The 21,096-nt window shown below is 35.5% G+C and overlaps 1 protein-coding gene across 1 annotated transcript in view; it reads right to left on the bottom strand.

Moving 5' to 3' along the window:
- Nucleotides 1–5,079: 5,079 nt before the first annotated feature.
- The window catches only part of LOC126755612 (uncharacterized), a 168,171-nt gene continuing 152,154 nt past the window's right edge, over nt 5,080–21,096 (bottom strand). The window contains exons 12-13 of the mRNA XM_050468311.1: nt 16,748–17,442; nt 5,080–6,917 (exon numbers count right to left, since the gene is read on the bottom strand). Coding sequence (XP_050324268.1) covers nt 6,213–6,917; nt 16,748–17,442 — 1,400 coding nt within the window. The 3' untranslated portion in view covers nt 5,080–6,212. The remainder of the gene's footprint in view (nt 6,918–16,747; nt 17,443–21,096) is intronic.

Here is a 21,096-nt window from a genome sequence, read left to right on the forward strand (position 1 = left end):
ATCTGCTCTTAGATGAGTGTTTGCTTAGCTTAAATGAAGCAGGGAGCGCGCAGAAGACAAAGCAAGAAGCAATTATAAAAAGATTCACTGTGCAAATTTAGTAGAAGTGAATGATTATTTAGTAAATTTATTTGTATTGTTGGCTTAAGATGTTTGAGCATATTTCTTTGATGGATGTAAATGGAACGCATTTCCATAGAGATGTTTAGTTTCTGCCTGAGCAGCGTGGTGACGGAATCCTGGCTCCAGGTAAATCTGTTTGCGGTAAAGCGGTTTGAATATTATGCGCTGCTTGAATCACTGAAATTATCCATAATGTATTATGAAACGTCCTAAATTTTTATAAAAAATCGCATGCCATTTAATTTGAGCTGCTTGAATCACTCACCACGTAATATGAAACTTCCGAAACTTTTCATAAAATTCCCATGCTATTTCATGATTTTAAATAAAAATAGCTTGCTTTTTAATTTTTTTGTTGCTTATATCTTCGTTTTATTCATGTTCGGGTTTTTTACTTTTAATTATCTAATAATTTCTTATTCCACTTGTGTTTTATTTTTAATTTACGCTAATTATTATACAATATTTTCTTCATCATAAGTAAAAAAGTTGTCAATTTATTGGTTTAAAATTTCTCACATATTTTCTGAAGTGTTTTTAACAGCTAATGATTAAAAATAAAGTTGGTTTGATAAGAAAAGAAAACAATAATAGAATTTTTTTCTTGTGGCAACTACATACACACGTACTTTTTGATAAAGGCGTGCAATAAAGATACTTAAGTAGGGTTTGGGCATTTTTACAAAAAAAAAAAAAAATGTAAAAAATAAGGGCATAAAAGAGCTTAGATATAAGTCTTTGTTCAGTTTTTTCTTAAAACAAGTGAACAAAAAACAGTAAAAATGCAGAGAAATAAAAAAATATTTACAATAAAAAATAATTCTTTAAAATATTTAAAATAATATTTAAACATTAAGTCAATGTATACAGGAAACAAATTTAATAAATAAAATATATGAAAAATATAATAAGCATATATCTCTTGAATAAAAATTGACAATATATCCTACTTGACATAAAATTTCTTAAGAAATTATTTTTTCATATAATATTTCTTTAGTCAATTATAGAGTCAATATAAGAAATAATTTTTTATATTTATAAAAAGTTTTACAAATTTGCCATAAATTTCACAACTCACACGCAATACTCCATTTTAAAGTGTTTAAAAAAATAAAACAAAATAAAATTAAAATAAATTAAAATAAAATAAAATATAAAACAAAATAAAATAATAAAAAAATAAAAAATAATAATTTTGTCGATAAAATGAACCAAAAAATAATTACGATGAAATATTATTAACATAAAGTTTTTAAATAAAAAATAAAAAGTCAAATTAAAATACGATAAAAATAAAAATCAAAATTTCCTATATCAAAATGAATGAAAAATTATCTTTTCAAATAAAAAAACTATTAGTATAAAGTTTAAAAAAAATAATAAAAAATATTTAGAAATGAAATATAAATTTTGAAAACAAAATAAATAAAAAAAAATGCAATTTAAAGAAAATTATTAGAATAACTTTTTTAAATAAAAAATCACTTAAAAAATTTATTAATTAAAAAAGAAAAAAATATTAGTTCAAATTTTTGGAATAAAAAATAAAAATTACTTAAAAATAATAAATTTTGTCATAGAAAATGAACCAAAAAAATTGATTTAAAAAATATTTGTATAAAGTTTTTTGAATAAAAAATAAAAATCAAACTTTTTAAAGTAGAAAGTAATAAATTGTGGAAAAAACTGGAAGAAAATTAACTAAAAAGAAATTACTTTAAAAAATAATAAATTTTGTCGAAGAAAATAAACCAAAAAATTTAAACAAAAGAAATTATTAGTATAAATAAAAAATCAAATTAAAAAGGGAACAAAAATTGTTTCCTCAAATTAACAAAACAAAACTTTATTTTAAAAAAAGAGTACGAAGTTTTTTGAATAAAAAATAAAACGACATTAGAAAATTACAATTTTTTTTTAAAAAAACATCGAAAAAAATTAATTCGAGAGAAATTCTAAAAACAAAAGAATTGAAAACATTTGATGCTGATTTCCCATAAAAGAACGTAACATAGAAATAAATCTAAAATATATATAATAATAAATAACAAAAATAAAATCATAATATTTACACAAAACTGCAAATTGTTTGAAAAAATGGCTACACTACGATTCTACAACTAATTTAACTTAAATGTAAATAATTGTACGCTTTAAGTTTGTGCGTTTAAATGTTAAAAATACAAACAAACTAACGTATTTTTAATTTAAAATTTTTTTTATTTCGAAAATTTTGTTGTAACTTTCAAAATAATTTTTTTGTTTTAATTCTCACATAGCTGTCGTAAATAATTTTTTTTTGTTGTAGTTTTCACGCAGCTGCTATAAATAATTTTTTTGTTGCAATTTTCACATAAATTTTCATAAAAATTATTTTCAAATTTAAATTTTCTTAACTTAAATTGAATTTAAAAAGTATTTGCCTAGCTACCCTCCACACATACATATAAGAGTTTGGTTGTATTTTGGAAATTTTCACTTGATTTTGTTACAATATTAAATATTCTTTGAGAAGAAGCACTTTGTTTCACCAAAAACCAGACGTTCAGCTAAAACTGTGAGAGCAATAAATATAAAATTTGCATAACTAGTCAACAATCAATACGAGTTTTGTCCATAACTTTACATATTTTTCTATGTGTGTGTGTTTTCGTAATTTTTTAATATATTTTTTTTTGTTTGGTTTGTAGGTAGAAAAATTCATCGAGTTACAATTTTTGTGGGCGGGAGAAAGGATTAGTTGATTTGTTTGTAATTTATTTAGTTGCTTTTAACAGCTTTTAGTTAAACATATATATGTATGTTTATATATTTTTGTTAATTTTTTAGTGTATGTATTTTAAATCGCATTAAATGTAGTTTTCAGTTTGTTCACTGTGATTTGGTCCGCTTTAATTTTCAGCTATCGCATGTAAATGAAAAGAATTTCTCTTTAACTACGGTTATACTATATATGTACATAGATTATATAGCATGCTTTTTACATACATAAAATCAAAATATGTTTCCACACTTTGTCATTGAATTTCGATTAGTTTTAGAATGCAGCACAGTTTTTACATTAAGTGTTTGTTGTACGCTTATTTTTGCGTTTACTTATATAGTGTTTTTCGTTAATATATGCTAAAGTTGGATTTTTGTATGTATTTGCTGTAGTACATAGTATTCGCGCAAGATTTAGTCTTTTCTGTTATGTTGTAACTTCGTTCAATGTGGCTAACTAAAGGTCTACATCTCGTTCATTTTTAATTTATATTATGTTGTAGTTGTTGTACGCTATATGTATGAAAGACTTTATAGATATTATATACAATTATATACACACTGAGGCTTTTACGTGCAAAAGTCTATTTTAATGGTAGTAGTGGGGCTCAGAAATATTTTTGGCTGCTACAGAGAGAGCCAATTGCTTTCAAATCTCTCATCGCTTAGTGGATTTTTGAAGAATTTTTGTATATTTTTTTCTTCATAATTCAACTGATTTTTTGCAATGTTTCTTTTTTCGTTGCCAATACAGGGTGCACACCTTTTACATTTACCGGTTATGAAATTCTTTGAGGATTCGCGTTATTCTGAAAATCTTAGCCACCACTAATACGCGTATTTTATAGTTTTGCCAAATATATTACTAACTAAAAGAGACTTTTGCTGCTTTTTATATACACACATATATTATTTATGGCTCTGCTTTAAATTTTGCATTAAATTCTGTTTGTAAAATACTTGTAAGCTTCGCCGCACAGAGTGATTTGGCTGCTATGCGCTCACGCTGCAATTCATGGTTATGGAAACATTTATATCAAATTAAGAGTAAATCAAGAAATTGAAAATTTTGAAATTAGGAAATTAAATAAATAAAAAACATTAAAAATTAATTTTAAGAGATGTTTTTTAATTTAAACTAATTATCAATAATTTTTGAAAAAATATTAAAAAATTAAAAAAAAGTTAAAAAATTAATTTTTGCCTAAAATAATACAAAATTTAATTTTTGCTTAAAATTTAATTGTTTATCATTATTTTATCTTTAGAAGTTTAAAAAATTAAAAAAAGAAATCTTTAAAAATTTGCAATTGAGAAAAATTAAAGAAATTGAAAAAAACAAAATTAAGAAAAAGTGAAACAGTTGTTTAAAAATTTACAGAAGTTAAAAACAAAATATTATAAAAAACAAAATAATTAGAAAACAAAAATATATATGAAAAAAATATTAAAAAAAACTAAAAAAATTTAAAAAACGTAAGCAAAATCTTAAAAAAATATAAAAAACTAAACACTATAAAAATTTACAGAAGTTAAAAAAAAAAATAAAAAAAAACAAAATAATTAGAAAAAAAAAAAAAAAAATTTTTAAAATGTGCGCAAATTTTATAAACTAAAAATTAAATTAAAAATTTGAAAAAACAAAAAATAATTTAAAAAAATTAAGACAAAATTAAGAAAAAGTTAAAAAGTTGTTTAAAAATTTACAGAAGTTAAAAAAAAAATTATAAAAGAAAACAAAGTAACTAAAAGAAATAAAAAAAAAATATTTCAAAAAAAAAAACTAAAAAAACTTAAAAAAATGTAAGCAAAATCTTAAAAAAAGAAAAAAAACTTAAAAAAAATGTTAAACAATTGTTTAAAAATTTACTGAAGTTATAAAAAATTTGGAAAAAAAATTAAATAATTAGAAAAAATAAAAAAAAATTATGAAAAAAATATTAAGTTAAACAATTTTTTAAAAATTTACAGAAGTTAAAAAATAAAATTTAGAAAACAATAAATAAAATAATTAGAAAAACGTAAAAAAATATATGAAAAAAATATTAAAAAAAATTTTTAAAAATGTTAGCAAAATTTTAAAAAAAGGTAAAAATTTAAAAATTTATAAAACAAAAAAAAAACTCAAAAGTTTAAAAAGTGTTTAGAAATTTAAGTTGAAAAAATTATAAAAGTGAGAAAATAAAACAAGGAAATTGTTATTAATTTAAAAACTGTTGCCTACATTTTGGCGCGAGCATAAGAAAATAGTACAATACACAGGCTACTAGAAAATAACATAGGAACAATTTATATAAATAGCAAGCAAGCATAAAAAAAGTTTCCGGACCACTTTATGCCCGCCTAGGCTTCTTTCAATTATATTACGAAGTCTTTCAAAAGTCATGTGGCAAGAGAGTTTAGCTGCGCCACAAATTTGCAAAACATTGGCAGCATGCCTAAAAGAACCAACAGAACTAAAATACACAACTCATACCGCGCTCTTTACTCAAATCAGTTAAGGAACTAGGTATACATAGCAGCGACACTGTGAGCGCCATTTAAGCTTACAAACATTTTCAGGTTTTTCTTTAGGCAAACGCTTTTACACACAGATAGATATTTATAAATGATATGCGTAAAGGTACTTGTTTTATAAATGCATTGCCCTTAGCGGTAGTTGTAGTTGGCTAGATCTAAAGTACATTTTATGATTTATAGTACACACATACATTCATATATCGCACTAAGTGGTTCTACTATAACTTAACTACGCATTTCATTTGGAAGTCTTATATATGTTTGTTCACTTTGCAAAATTCGCGCCGATTTCTGGCATTTCTGCACACTTTTGTACTAAAAACTAAATTTAGAAACTCGTTTGTGCCAACTGACAAGAAAGTAATTGCATTAAATATACAAAATTTACTTTATTCTAAAAAATATTTTAGCAGTTACTTAAGGTACTTTGTGCAAGTAGTTCAGCGATGATACAGAAACTGAATTTTTTTTGCTACAAAACATTGTTTCTCAGCGCACACATAATTTCTGAAAATAAGTCAAAGTTAAATTTCACGCTCAAAACTCACCACACTTGCTTTCGCCACTTGCTCGGCCGGCGTTTTGTCACAAGTGAACCTGCTTCTGCTGTCTTATTGCTAAGTCTTTAAATTACAAGTAATTTACACAATGCCCGCATAACGGCACTTTCTCCATCGCTTCCGCATCTCCATTTGCGCACCCACGTCCCACTAGACGATTGTGGTGCGCTCCGCGTTGCTCGTACACGTACTACTCCCACCGATGCATACAAATTGACACTTAATGTCATCTTTCGGTAATTCTCAGGAGGCCACTGTCTCATAGTTGCCGCTGCCCAGCAACGCGGACGATGAGTTGAGTAACGGCATGCCGGCCGTCGTTGCAGCCGCTGTAGCCGCTGACATGCCCATGCTCATGCCGCCAAGTGAGAGCGCGCCGCTGCCACCACCAGCTCCACCAACGCCGGCGCCGTTGTGCGTGCGCGGCGAAGTGAGCAGCGACTGTGTTGCGGCCAGGCTAATATTCCCCGATGTCATCGATGAGGTGAGCGTCGAGGGCATGCCATTTGTCGTCATGGATGCCACCGCCGCGGCAGCTGCGGCCGCCGAGGCGTGATGCTGCAAAGCGCCCGGATGTGGCAAGGTGTTGCAGTGCATGCCGCTGCTGGCGTTGCTGGTGAGACTGCCACCGCCCATGCCGCCGGTGCCGACGCCGCCCGAAGTGCTGCCCAGCGTGCTGCTGTTCGTTTGTAGAGAGCCGTTGGATTGGCCGCTGAGCAGCGGTATGGTGCAGGTGGTGGTCGAGCCGTAGGGTGAGGTGGGTGAGGTGCGCGTCTCGTAGGCGGGCAGGTAGGAGCGGCCGGGTATGCGTGTGTAGATGTTGGGTGGCGTGCGTGTGGAGAGCAGCGGCGGTGGTGCGGTGTAGACGGGGCGTTGGGCGGCGGGCGCGCGCTGTGGCGTGTTGTATAGGCTGAAGGCGGGATTGGTGGTGAGCGAGAGTTCGCCATACTGCAAAGACGAAAAGTGTGTGGTATAAGTAAATAAATTGAATGCATAAAGTATGAATTTGTTAATAATTTTTAAGTGCTGCTTAGTTATGCAATACTTTTCATTATATGTGCGCCAAAGGGGCGAGCACATGTTGCCAGTGCGCGTGACCATTTTAAATATTTAGGCGTTTTTGAAAGCAAATTTTATTTAAATTATGCTAATTCCGGTAGCAATCTATTTTCATAGCCCACACTCGCGCTCGCTTTCACTGTTATCTTTGCATGTCTATGCACTACTACTAATTTCCTCTGGTCTGCTATGCAACCCTTTTACGCTTCACTTAGCATTTGCACTTAGAAGGCATTAAAAGCAAAAGGCAACTTGTCACACCATCCCTAACTCGCCTCTGGGTCCAATAGTGCCTACTACGCACGCATGTTACTCATACGCCCGGTGTGTCGGCCTGGTCACTCTTCACTAAAAATAAGCTCGCATCCCTTGGGCATACCATAACGCCCGTGTGGCAAGAGTAATGGTGCACAACTTTGTTGCTTTGTTGAAAACGTACAACTTTTATGCTTGTACAGCATTATTAATACTGAATTATGCAAAGTGACCCGCACACAACTTAACTGCTAAGTATGCTTGTGTTACCTTTATAAGCACATATGCACACATATGCTGCGTGCTCTTGTTAGTTGTTGTTATTCGTGTTTTTTATACATTTGTGTACGAGCTAAAGTTACGTTCTACTTAGACTTAACAAACCAAATTCACACTCACTTGACATGCGAACATAAGTTGGCCAATAATGCTAATTCGCCTGGGGACAGTCGCCTGGGCAAAAACACACACGCACATAGGTAGCTGTGGCGCAGAAGTGCGGCAGTTCGTATCGTGGATATTGGAAATAAATTTGTGATAAATGAAAATTGATGTCCGCCATAATTATTGGAGTTAAAAATTGATGGAACGGTAATTACAAACTAGTGTTATTGATCAATGTGACAAGCTGAGTCTATTAGCCATGTTTTTTAACCATTTTTTGAGCTATGGCTCTGAAATTTTGCATATACTCTTTTCTCATGAAGAACCTGCTCATTTGTCGGAGTTGCCTATATCGGACCACTATAGCAGATAGCTCCCATATAAATTGACCAATGCAACTGAAGTACTTGTATGGACAACTTTTTTATTTGTTTAAGTATCATCACGAAATTTGGCACATAATATTACTTAAGTCATAGCTACAATCTCCGAAGAAATTGTTCTGATCGTGCAACTATAGCGTATAGCTGCCATACAAGTGTACCGATCAAACTCAAGGGCTCCTATGGAAATTTTTTTTATTTGAATAGGTATCGTCATGAAATTTTGTACATAATATTATTTAAGGCATGGCTACATTCTGCAAGGAAATTGTTCGGATCGTACAACTATCGCATGTAGCTGCCACACAAAGTACCGATGCAACTTAAGTGCTCGTATGGAAAACTTCTTTATTTGTATAGGTATTGAATAAAATTTGGCTCATATTATTATTTAAGCCATAAATACAATCTCCGAAGAAACGGTTGAAATTGCACAACAATGCCATATGGCTGCCATACAAATTGACCGATGAAACTCATGTCCTTGTATGTATAAATTGTTTAAATGAAAACTTATCTTCACATAATTTGGCACATATTATTATTTAAAGAAAAGCTACAATGCTTGAAGAAATTATTCAGATCATATCAGTAAACATATAGCTGCCTTACAAGTGGCCCGATCAAAATCAAGTCCTTCTATGAATAATTTTTTTATAAGACAAGTCATCGTCCAAAATTTCACACATATTATTAATTGACACATAGCTACAATCTCCGAAGAAATCATTTAGATCGGATCACTATAGCATATAGCTGTCATATAAACTAAACGACCAAAATCCAGAAAAAGGCTTTTATTCACATATGCCGTAGTAAATTGATCTTTAGAAGTTAATATAGCTTCCGTGCAGTCGACGTTAACATTTTTCTATATCATATGAGTGTTGAAGTCTTAGTTGACAGCGAGGCAAGCAAATTTTTCACTTTAGCGAAATACACAGAAAATAACTGGTAGCTGTCTTGTAATGAGGTGTAAAATAATTGTTATTGATTTCCCCTCAGACAGGCACCAGAGACATGTCCTACAAAATGTCAATCGCGCACTTTAATTTGACGTCTGAGTCAGGGACATTACAATATAAAATATTTCTTTAATCCATTGATGTCCTCACTGGCATTCAATATTTACACCACGTGTCCATCTAAAGAACAAAAATGATCAGCCATTTTCGAACAAGACAAAGGTCTAGTAATTGCATCAGCTGCCAGACAACGTTCGGCGTGCGGGGCGTGAGCAATTGTGCCCCAAATTTATCTAATTCACTAAATCGACAGACGATTTACATACAAAAATATTGACGCAACTGAATAAATAACACACACGTATGTACCAAATATAAGAGTGTTTGTACACGCCAAATGGCGGCAATAACTTTAGCGAGCACACATACACACATATATGTATGTGCTGCATATGTGAGCCCAAACACCGTTGAGTGAACACCTGCACGTACGCCGTGAGCGGGGCGTCGTTGTTGTCGTTTTATTTCGTTTGGCATTCATTTGACATTTGACTTCTGTTCGCTGGTATTTGCTGGCATTTCATTGTGTTGTGTTGGCTGCCATTGTTTGCGCTGCCGTTCGATTGCGGTGCTTACTCAAACTTGGCCGTTAGAGCAGCGCCTGAGCCAAACACAAAATACACTGCATGTGTGTGTGTGCGTGCGTGTGCTTCACCTTTATGCCTCGATAGAACGTGACAACGATTTCTTTATTGTGACTTTGCACAGCGCGCAAATGCCCGATGAAGTTGACGCGAAAAAGTAGCATAAAAACACACACACACACACACATATGAGTGTCGGTGAAGTGTAGGGTGTCGGCGCGCGCAAAGTCAATCGATTTCATGGCGCTGATATGGCCTTCATTGGTGTGCGGCGCGCATATACATATACATGCATACGTTTCGTGCGCACGTGTTGGCATTAGTCGGTTGTGCAAAGTTTCCACACATAATGCTGAATTCCGTGTTAAATTCTGTGTTGAAAAGTTTGCCAAAGGCAATATTTTGCATACTAAACAAAAAATGTTGCTCATACGCCGCGGCGCATTGTAATGGGAGAAGCATGCCTTGACACAGACACAGTCATATATATATGTATGTGTGCATTAAAAATTAGTTCAAGTTCTCGCTACTAAGACGCTTGCATGGAAGTGTGCTTGTGCGTGGCCTTCAGTTAGTAAATGCTTGGTTCGTTCCACAGAGCGTATCCATTTCAATTACAGCAAACCAGAAAATTAGCAGCACAGCTGGACCTAACTGCTTTAGTGTCTTCAAATAATTGTTAGCGTACCAAAAATAGCAACAAATTTATTTTTTTCGTCGGCAGCTTCTACACAGCGCACATACGATTCTTATGTTGGCTTTTTTTGCAGCTGCTTGCCTTCTCCAAACGTTTTTGCACAAAGAAAGTGCGAAACTCAGCACTTAGCACGCTGTCAGGTGCGCGCACAGTAGTTTCAAACGTATTGGAGCGCACGCTAAGCAAAAAATACAAAACCCAGCACAGGAAGCACTCTGCCGTGAGCAAACAGGAGATTCTTCTGGAGTTTGATGCTGCATTAGAACTGACGTTGTACAACAAGCAGGCAATTTATTTAACTTTGACAAAAAGTTGCTGAAAAAGTCGAGAGCACAAGCAGTGAAATACACAAGGCAAAGTGTGGAAGTAGAAGCGCTAAGCGCTCACGGCAAAAACTACAAAGAACTCCCAGAACAGAATGTGTTAAACTAAGCATAAAAGAGTGAGGCAAACAGTGAGCCTCACTACTTTGTTCATGCCGAATTGGCAGGTGTCGCAGCAGCGCGACGTTGACGAGTACACAGGGGGAAAATGGACTGAGTGACAGCAAGGAAAGCACGCAAATACATGAAAACAATACGCAAACAACAACAAAAGCAGATCAAAAACATGCCTATAAAATGTAACAACGTTGAAGTCGAGAATGTGGCATGCCCCAAGAAACAAGTGAGACAAAAATTTATTGAAAATAATAAGCAACTGCCAACGGCATGAAATGCTGAGAGCTGCACACATTTTGCAGCACAATCTGTAGTTGTTGTTGGCTACAACACCTTCAACTGCATACACACGGTGCGGCTTGCGAGGTTAATAAATTTATTTGCCAATGAAATATTGCAAACAAACTAATAAAAATGTCAATGCAAAGAATTCAATTCAATTTCGGTTATGAACTCACTTGTTATGTCACATTTGTATGTGTGTTGGGTCAAGTATATGCATATAAATGTGGCTGTATGCTGACAAATGTATGTGCAAGTAAGCTGACAATGAATGTGCGCGTGAATGCGTCAATGAAAGTGTGACATTTGTATGTGAGTGACATTTGTATGTGTGTGGTGGACTTCTTCAGGTGCCTCGCAGTTGTAATGCTTGTCAGTGCCACATATACGCGGCAAATATATACAAGGCTTCGTACTAGCTGATCCACGCATAATTAAATGCAGTGTAGGTGGTAGAGGCGTGTATGGAGCATGAATTCATATCAATAATATGAAAGATGGAAAAGTTATATCATAAAAATGAGTTACAGCAGACACGCGTTTGTTAAACACAGAAACGAAAATGCCGAAAATTTGATGGGTGGCGGCTTGAGAATGAATGAACTGCTTTTGGCGGCGACATATGAGATTTCGCTAAGTGAAACATAAAGAAACGCAATTTCAGGTTCTTAAACTATGTGAAGGATACCGAGGTGTGCCTTTTATATATTATTTTATTTCTATTATTTTTTGACCGTTTGTGGAAAGTATGGAAATATTTTTTATTTGATAAAATATCCTCACGAAATTTAGCATGGGTTATTCTCTATGGCAAGCTCCGAAGAAATTGTTCAGTTCGGTTCACTTTAGCATATAGCTGTCATACAAAAAACTGTACCATCGGTATCAATTACTTGTATGGAAAACTCTTTCAATTCACGAGATATCTGCATGATATTTGTCTTGAGTTGCTTTCCCCGGAAGCGGTATAATCTCCGTAAAAATTGTTCAGATCGGATCTGTATAGAGTTTAGCTTCCGTACAAACTGACCACTCCAAGTCAAGTTTTTTAGTGAAAAGTTTACTTGATTCACAAGATATTCTCACGAAACTTGCTATATGATATCCTATAAAGCAGTGATGCAATCTGCGACAAAATTGTTTAACATCGGTATAATTGCTTGAATGGAAAACTCTTTCAATTCCCGAGATATCTGGTATAATCTCCGTATAAATTGTTCAGATCTGATCAGTGTAGCATATAGCTGCCTTATAAACTGACCGCCTCAAATCGAGTTTTTGTGTGGAAAGTATATTTATTTGACAAAGTATCCTCACGAAATTTCATATAGTTTATTCTCTAAGACAGTGATGCAATCTCCGAAGAAATTATTCAGATCGGACAACTATAGCATATAGCTGCCATCCAAACTGATTGCTAAAAATGAAAAAAAAAATTTTTATATGTTTTTATGTTATAAGAAGAGCACCTATAAGGGTATTCTAGCTTCAATGTTGCTGAAATTAACGGTTTTTTTCTTTTGTATTAAGTCACATTCATTTCTTGTATTCCAATGCCGCAGCAAAACTAACTCGAAAGTATTTTAAAACACCTTGAAACAGTGTACTCATTATAACCGCAAACACTTGTACCAAACTGCCTTAATTGAGTTGCCACTCACATAATCAAGCGCTGGGACAAATTAGAGAAACCTTTCAAAACAAAATCAGCACAAATTCTGCTGAAAATCACAACACACAAAATTCATTTGCCCATATGTATTAACCGTAAACGCAATATGCAAACAGAATGTAATTTGTCACAGGAGCAGCACAATTATAAACCAAAAACAAAAGCAAAAAAGCAGTAGTAAATACCTCACTCATCCACAAGTAATAACTCTTTGCTGCCAATTTCCTAAATTAGCACAGATGCAGACCTAGATTATTATAATTGCATTGTGAGAGCGAGTAAGGAGTACGCCTGACGCTCGATAGCCTGAACTGAAGCACAGCTGCATACATACAAGCACTTATGTATATAATGTATATATCCTCACAGATATTTTTCTGTCATAATGATACACTCAAGCGCGTGCCGAGATTGTTAGGTCGAACACTCTGCTGCTACGACTTGGAATAACTTGCAACAAATTAACCGCAATTAAGGCACTTTAATTAAGCTCCGACAATGGGTATGAGCAATATCGACCAACAGCAGGCACAAACATGATATGTCTATACACACACACACACATATATATATATATATATATATAGTTGTTGTACTTATGTTAGTTTGTGCGGCTTATTATGAGCAAACAAAGCGAATTCTCCGAAGTGTGTCATATCTTGGCATGGATTGTTCGTTAAGGGTTCGACACAAAATTACTTGAATGACAGAAACAATGAACGCTGACACACTTACGGCCGCTTACGGATATCACAGTTGCTTGTGTGTGCGTGTGTGTGTGTGTGTGTGTCTTCATAGTTGAGGATATTGTCAACAAAATTGAACCCTGACAAATGAGTTCGCAAACACACACATATTTACATATGCTGTGTGGCAAATATTTGAAAACTATATAGCCACAAGTATATACAGTTGTGTGCTCTTATATACATATATCCGAGTGGTGTTTAACAGGCCATAATAATCAGTGGCATACAAACAAAGTCGGCTGCTCTAGCTGGCTGCCAAAAAATTGTAGCCTATCCGCAAGGCGCACATGCAAACATACACTGTGATGTTAATGCCCGTTTCGATAAATGCATGTAAGAGTGAAATTTTGATCTGTGCACAAATATATGTATATATATACATGTATGAACAGTTATTTATTATGTGCGAGTCACCCATGTGCTGACCACTTTGCTGTGCTCGCATGATTGTCATGTTTTCGCAGCACTTTGCCGTTTTCTCAGCCGCTAACTGATGAAAATATCTACTTTCCGCTTCCGCTTCCTCACAACCGCTGCTGCAGTGCTTTCTTACGTTTTGTTGTTTCATATATACACAGGTATATATCAAAGAGCCACATGTTAGGCGTCCGAGCACGCACTTCCGCCGTAGAACACAATGAGTTCCCAGCAACGATGGCGTAGAAACATTGTTAAAGACAGCAAGCACAAGGAGTATGAGTTTTGGTCATGTGGATTTTTGCGCTTTTTGACACGCGCTTGTAAGTGGAGAGCGTACGGTTCCGCTTTGACACGCTTTTATGCTGCCGAAGACAAGTCTCATGTTAAGTGCGATCAATGTATGATAACAACAAAAACATGTATTATGCTGCGTGTCATCGTAAACGGTGCGAGTTGCGAGGACAGCTATAAGGAAGCATACTTTTCAGCGCCAGATTTTATAATAAGCAGACGTAGGTTATTATTTAATACAATGCAACTCCACATACGCCTATTATATGTGTATTTACAGCATATACAGAAAGTGCACATACATAGTCACTACATCGAAGTTGTCATTAAATAACGGAAATATAACGAAAAGAGGGCTCAAAAGACAACACAAGTTAGAAGAAGAAAATAAGTTGTCAATCAGTAAATAACGACAGCGCGACACAAGCAAGTGGAAGAAACTGCAATAATAAGCCATTTAGGCCGCAATATAATGTCGATGACATTGTTTCTAGAGAAGGAGGCTATAAAATGAAATAAACCTGTCAGTATGACAGAAATACTTATATATGCCAGGCCTATAAAAATCTCAAATACATACGAGCATATGGATTAGGGGCGGTGGCATTGCTGTCAGCGTCTGCTCGAAAATTGCTGGGTGTAAAAACTGTCGACGATGTTGACAATGATGATGACAACGTCAAATTGTTTCGCGCTGTTGACAGTTTATCAAATAGTTTCAGCTGAATAACAACAAAAACAATAAAAGTGTGCTAAGCATACAGTTGTGTGGTTGTCATACACAAAACCACTTAAATAATAAATTCTTATAAAAGTAATGAGGGCAGCTGATTGGCAAGTGGAGGATTTATTTTGCGCGTTTATTTGGTATGTTTATTTTATTCAAGGTTACGGTGAAAAATCAAACAAATATTTCGAACAAAATTTTTCGAACAAATTTTCGAACAAAATTTTTCGAACAATTTTTTCGAAAAAACTTTTCGAACAAAATTTTTCGAACTGATTTTGTTGAAGACCGAGAACAACATAATCAAAAAATAATTCTTTAAGTTTCTGAAAATATCCTATAATATTGGCTTAAAATCTATTGGTAGTCGAAAAAGTCTTTTCGTATTTCTAATCAAACTTCAACTTATGTTTTTCATATTTATACTAAGAAATAAATAAACAAATATGTACCATTTTGATCGACTACCTTTTGCCATTCTTCCGCTAGAGACATTAACGTCAGTGTAAAACTTTCCTCAGCGTAAATCGAAATTTCGAAATTTCCTGAACGGAAGCGAGCGAACCATTGTTGTACTACACGAACTGGTACAGCATCGTCTCTGTAAACTTCACAAATTTCATTGCTGGCTTGCGTGGCAGGAGACCTTTTTTATACTCACCTTTTTTATACTTCTTCACCGTATTTTCACAGCATTTTTGAACAGCTGTAACTTTTTAGCAACTTTCCCCAATTTATTTTTTTTTTTTTTGGTCGAATGAAGTTTAAAATCTCACCCTTCCAACACTATATGGTATGACACAATGTGATTTGTAGCACTGGAGATATCCGACTGCAACGACATCTATTGACGATTAAAATACGAAAAGACTTTTTCGACTACTCAATATTTTGTTGAAGCCCGAGAAAAACAATGAATATACTCAAAAAATAAGTCTTTAAAGCCAAGAAAAATACTATAATATTTGCTTAAAACTCAATATTTAAAAAAAATTATTGATGATATATTCAACTCAAATAATGAGAGGAATTAAACTCATTCAATATGTTCAACTCAAATAATGAGAGGAATTGACCTCATTCAATATGTTCACCTCAAAGATTAGGTAGAATTGACCTACAAAAGCCATTTAATAATCAAAGTCAACATATCACATTTTTTAACCGTTATCATATCTTATACACTCCTCAGTATTTCTACACACTTTCAACCTGTTACAAACAGTTACACTACTGCCTTCCCATATTCTTCTGCAAGCGTCAAAGTACGCCGAAACTTTCGCAGAACTTTTTGCCTGCGTCCCTCTAAGTGGCCTGCCTTTTTCTGGGTCACTCAGAAGATTGTTAAATCAGATTAGACAACAACTCTTTTCACATACTTTGAGGCGTTGAAGCGTTGCCGAAAAGTTACTTCGTTAGGCAAACTTGTTTATTTTATAAGCGTCGAAGCTTTTTGCGCGGCTACGCCAAAGGCTGCTTCTACAAAAATTGTTTGACAACAAAACTAATTAGCTTAAGCGCCGAGAGCTAACTTGAATCACATGAAGAGGACGTATGAATATACCAAATTATAACAGATTAGAGCACAGATAGCGCGCTTGAGACCAAAGGCAATCATACACGCGTGTGTATGGGTGCATCGGCAAGGCTTGCCTAAAATGTTGTAGGAACATGACTGACAGCTTTTTAACTGATTTCATGTGTGTGCCTAATTGAACAGTATTTAATAATAATCAATTCTCTTTACTTCCCTTACAGCTACTTATATATTGTATATGTATGTATATGCGTGATATCAATCAGCACTCACCTGCTTGCCAAATGTGGGCGACAGCGAAGGCGGTGGCGGAGACGCCGTATTAATGCGCGTCGGTGGCGTGTACAGTATGCGCTGCGACTCGATGTTCAGCCGATCGAACGCCTTCTCCTCCAAGTGAAATTCATCCTCGCTGTTTGTCTCTTGCGGCACGACATCGGGATTCTTGTCCTCCAAGCTCGAGTGACTGCCCATGTTACGCGACAGCGGCTCGGCGCTGCCCTTATCCGCCTCCGTGGTGGTGGTATCACCGTTCGGGCGACGCGTCGCCTTCGGGCGTACACGTAGGAAAATCACAATGCAGATAGCGATCAGCACGACCGTGGCGACAATGCCCAGCAAGGCGCCGAGCAGCGGTGTCAGCTGCACCAACACAGCGGTGGAGGAGGCGGTACGTAGCAGCGGTGCGGAGAGTGTACGTCCGCGCACGCGGTATGCTACTTTGCTCGGTCCTTGTGCGTTCACGGCCGTTACGCGTATCACGAAGACCGAATCGCTCGGCAGTCGCTTGATGGTGAACTCGGCGTACTTGTAGGAAGTGTTGTAGAGTATTTGATTGGTGAGTTCGTCCTTGATTTGCACGTGAAAGTGCTGCGGTATGCCGCCGTCATAGCCGGCGATGCACTGGATTTGTATGGAGTTGGCGGTGGCATTGTAGGCCGTGCAGTTCTTCACCGGGTCGGGAAAGTCTGTGAGGAGAAATAAAAAATAAAATTTTCAGTAAAAATGCAAAATCGGCTTAAAGTACAATGGAAATAGGTAATGGGCACATTTAACGGCACTTTGTGATACGCTGCTGCACTTCAGCTTCGACCTTGATTTATTATATAGCTCATAGCTCATATCACACAAACAAAGGCACGTTGTCAACACTTAAACGCACAACTAAATCACATGGAGGCCCACACCCAAATAGTTTATGCGCCAAAATTTATGCCACACAAACGCCCACGCCGTTTAGGCTAAGGTGCACTTGTGTCGCGTTCCTTGGCAGTGCTGTTGGCAACGCTGCTCAGCCTTTTAGGGTCAATAGTGCACTTGAGTGTGCCACAGAAAGGCCTCATGAGTGTGGGCTGTGGTTCCCATAGCACCTGCCCGCCGCATAGCGGTTTAAACCGTACTCGTTTCGTGTGGCAAGTTAGTGTTTTGTGTGTGTGGTGTGCGGGGTGTGCAATTGTGGTTTATTGTAGTTTAGTTGTTTACTCATTTCTTGCACATTTTTCCTATGCGCTCTTAGCAGTGCAAGCGCTTGCAAGGCAGAAGCAAAAACAAAAGGTAACCATGCAGAAAATGCAGAGTAAGGCTATGCATGTATGTGTATGTGTGAGTGGCAAGTAAGACAAGCGCTTACAAGTGTATAGACAAGCAGTAAAATTGAATCAGCAACCAACTAAACAAGCAGTGTGGAGTCAAACGCACAAACAAAAGCTAGAAAAAAACATGAAGGAAAGGAGGCGTGGAAGTCCCAGTAGGAAAAATTGCAGAGTAGATATGAGTTTATAACTGGGTAGCAATTTCAGGGTCTAAATTGTTCGATAGTTTCGTTAGTCAAGTGACTCGATCCATTTCAGATAGTGGCAAGTTGTTATGAGCTCAAAAATTTTACTTCAATTCGTATACAGGGACCAAAGCATATATTTGTAAAAGTCGAAATTAATAAAATTATTTTAGTAAAACTTTAACATGAACAGTTTTGGAGCCAATCAGCTTCCACACGAGATTTTTTTAAAATAAATGCTTATGTAATATATTTTTTAAAGTCTGTAAAGTCGTTTTGGCAGGTCAGTAAAGGGTTAAGCTCTGCCAATGATATTTTTGCAGTAAAACTTCGATTAAAGCGCGCATAACGCTCATTAAAATATTGTAAAAGTCTACAGAAAGTGAGAAATTGTCTTTATCCTTAAAAGTATGCTACACTTTTTTAATTATTTTTAATTTTGACATTTATTTTGCGAGTGATTATACAATTTTCATTAACTCTTAAAGGAATTCATGAAAAGATTTTGCGAAAGTTAAACAAACGAAAACAATCTGCTTGGAACGTGCAGAAAAGTATAAAGCCTAATTAAGAAGAGTCGAATTTGCGGTCGAACAAGGGACTCTAATTGCGAGCTAGTTCAAATAGGCTACTCGTAGAAGAACTACAAACTCTTATTATGCAATATGAAACAAAAAAATGTTAACTTTGGTTGCACGGAAGCTATAATAGCCTTCAATATGTAAAAGATTCTTTATAAGAACTTTGATATGCCAGTTTGTATGGCAGCTATATCCTATAGTGATTCGATCTAAACAATTTTTTGGGAGATTACACCAGTGCCTTGGGAAATAACCCATACCAAATTTAATGACATTAACTCCCCAACTGAAAAAGTTTTCCATAGAAACACTTGTTTCCGATCCTTAAGTTTGTATGGTGTATGGAAGCTATATGCTATAGGGGTCCGATTTGAATAATTTCTCCGCAGATTGTCCGATCTGAATAATTTCCAAATTTCGTGAAGAAATCTCCAACAAGAATTTTTTCTGTTTTTTCGCAAAAACTACTATGAATTTCTCTGAATATATCTTTCAAATAAACAAGGTTTTAGGCCATACGAGCAATTATATCTCTCCAAATAAGAGCGCTCACTTTGTATGGCAGTATACGCTTTAGTAGACCGATATCGGCCGTTCCGACAAATGAGCAGCGTCTTAATGATACAAATACAGGTGAAGAGTTTTATTTAGATATTTGAAAAACTGTTCAGAGTATCATTATGCCTGTGAGTAGCAGCAGAACCGCGACTAGTTCCGTACGAAACTCTCTAAACCCAGACCAGCTTAGTCCCTCTGCTCTTAGGCGCACAAGAAAATATATATGTCTACGCATACATATGTATAAAAAGTAGCGTAGGTACACCACCGACAGTTTATATTTTACTGTTGCTCTTTCTCTTATGCACACATTTTGCGGTTGGGGTTTCATGTGTGTGGTTGTAAATCTTGTGCTAGAGTCCCTTTTGCAAGACAAATAACTTTTCAAACACACACGCCACCACACTAGTATGTGTATGTGTGCGCGCGCTAAAACAATGCAACACAAAGTTTTTATTACAAAGTGTGCTTCTTTCTTACTTTTCCCCTATCTAAGCAGGCTGCCGCCAACGCACAACGCCACCACCAGAGCCACCGCCAAGCCAGCACTTGTGGTAACTTGAGTTGTTAGTCTTAATTATCAAGGGTTGCTTGAGTTGCGCGCTGCTCGGTTACTTTGGTTTCACTTTTATATTTAACAACACCTCGGCTATAATCTTACGCACATATTGTTTATTTATTTATGTTTGTGTTTGTGGCAGTGCTTTTGTGTGGGTGCACACAGCGAAAACTTAACTAGAAAGCAGCGGCGGCAGTGGCGCCCTACACTTGAATGGTTCAAGCAGCACAAGTGTATTGTAACTATAGCGCAAGGGTGAAAAAGCATGGCTAAAGAGCTTTTGCGAAAGCGGGTCAAAATGTGATCAATTAATTGATGAAAGCTTATCTGAGAGTTGAAAGTGCAGAGATAAGAGCAGGCTTTTAATAAAGAAAAGTGGAACGTTGCTTATTTTTAATATTTTTATGAAGACTTTTCCAAGTGGTTTTGTAAGAAATTTTTGCTGAGTGGGACTGGCTGCGCAAATAAGCATTTTTTTGTTATAGATAAGATAAGATAAGATAAAACGTAGGAGGCGAGCTGATTTTCAACACCACTCTCCAGAGGCAGGCGGAGCGGCTGCTGCACGCTATTGATTGCCATTATCAGCTATTTCAGCACGCATAGACAATTTTACGCCAGAATTCAACTTGATTTTATATTTCTGTGCACACTCCGATTTCTTGGCCAGCCTTTATTGCCTTCATTTACCGATGAATACGCATATTCGAAAATCAGCATTTAAAATTCGTTTTCATTTCCGTATGCGGCATTTTGTCAAGCATCCGGTCGTTTAGTTATTTGCAAAATACAAATTGTTATTCTCACAAATGATTTATCTGCTGAAATCACTTAATCGGAGATTTATGGGCATTGCCGAATTGTGGTCAGCACAAACGAGTATTGCACTTGACAATTAAATGACATTCATTATTCGAACTCGAGTGCAGGAAGGCTCGAAGTAGTGCTGAAGTGAGCGGAGAAAAGTGAAAGAAATGAAATGAACTGCCTGCCGAGCACTTGCAGGCAGGCAAGGTGAGCAACAGCTGAATACAGTGTATATTTCCATTTATGCGTGTTTGTGGCGTAAGCTATATACAAATAAGAAATGCAATAACAACAAACAGTTTGCGGCAAAACGTTAGTTTTCAAATCGTTTGTCGATCAT

Source organism: Bactrocera neohumeralis, chromosome 4, assembly GCF_024586455.1.
Source record: "Bactrocera neohumeralis isolate Rockhampton chromosome 4, APGP_CSIRO_Bneo_wtdbg2-racon-allhic-juicebox.fasta_v2, whole genome shotgun sequence".
Taxonomy (NCBI): domain Eukaryota; kingdom Metazoa; phylum Arthropoda; class Insecta; order Diptera; family Tephritidae; genus Bactrocera; species Bactrocera neohumeralis.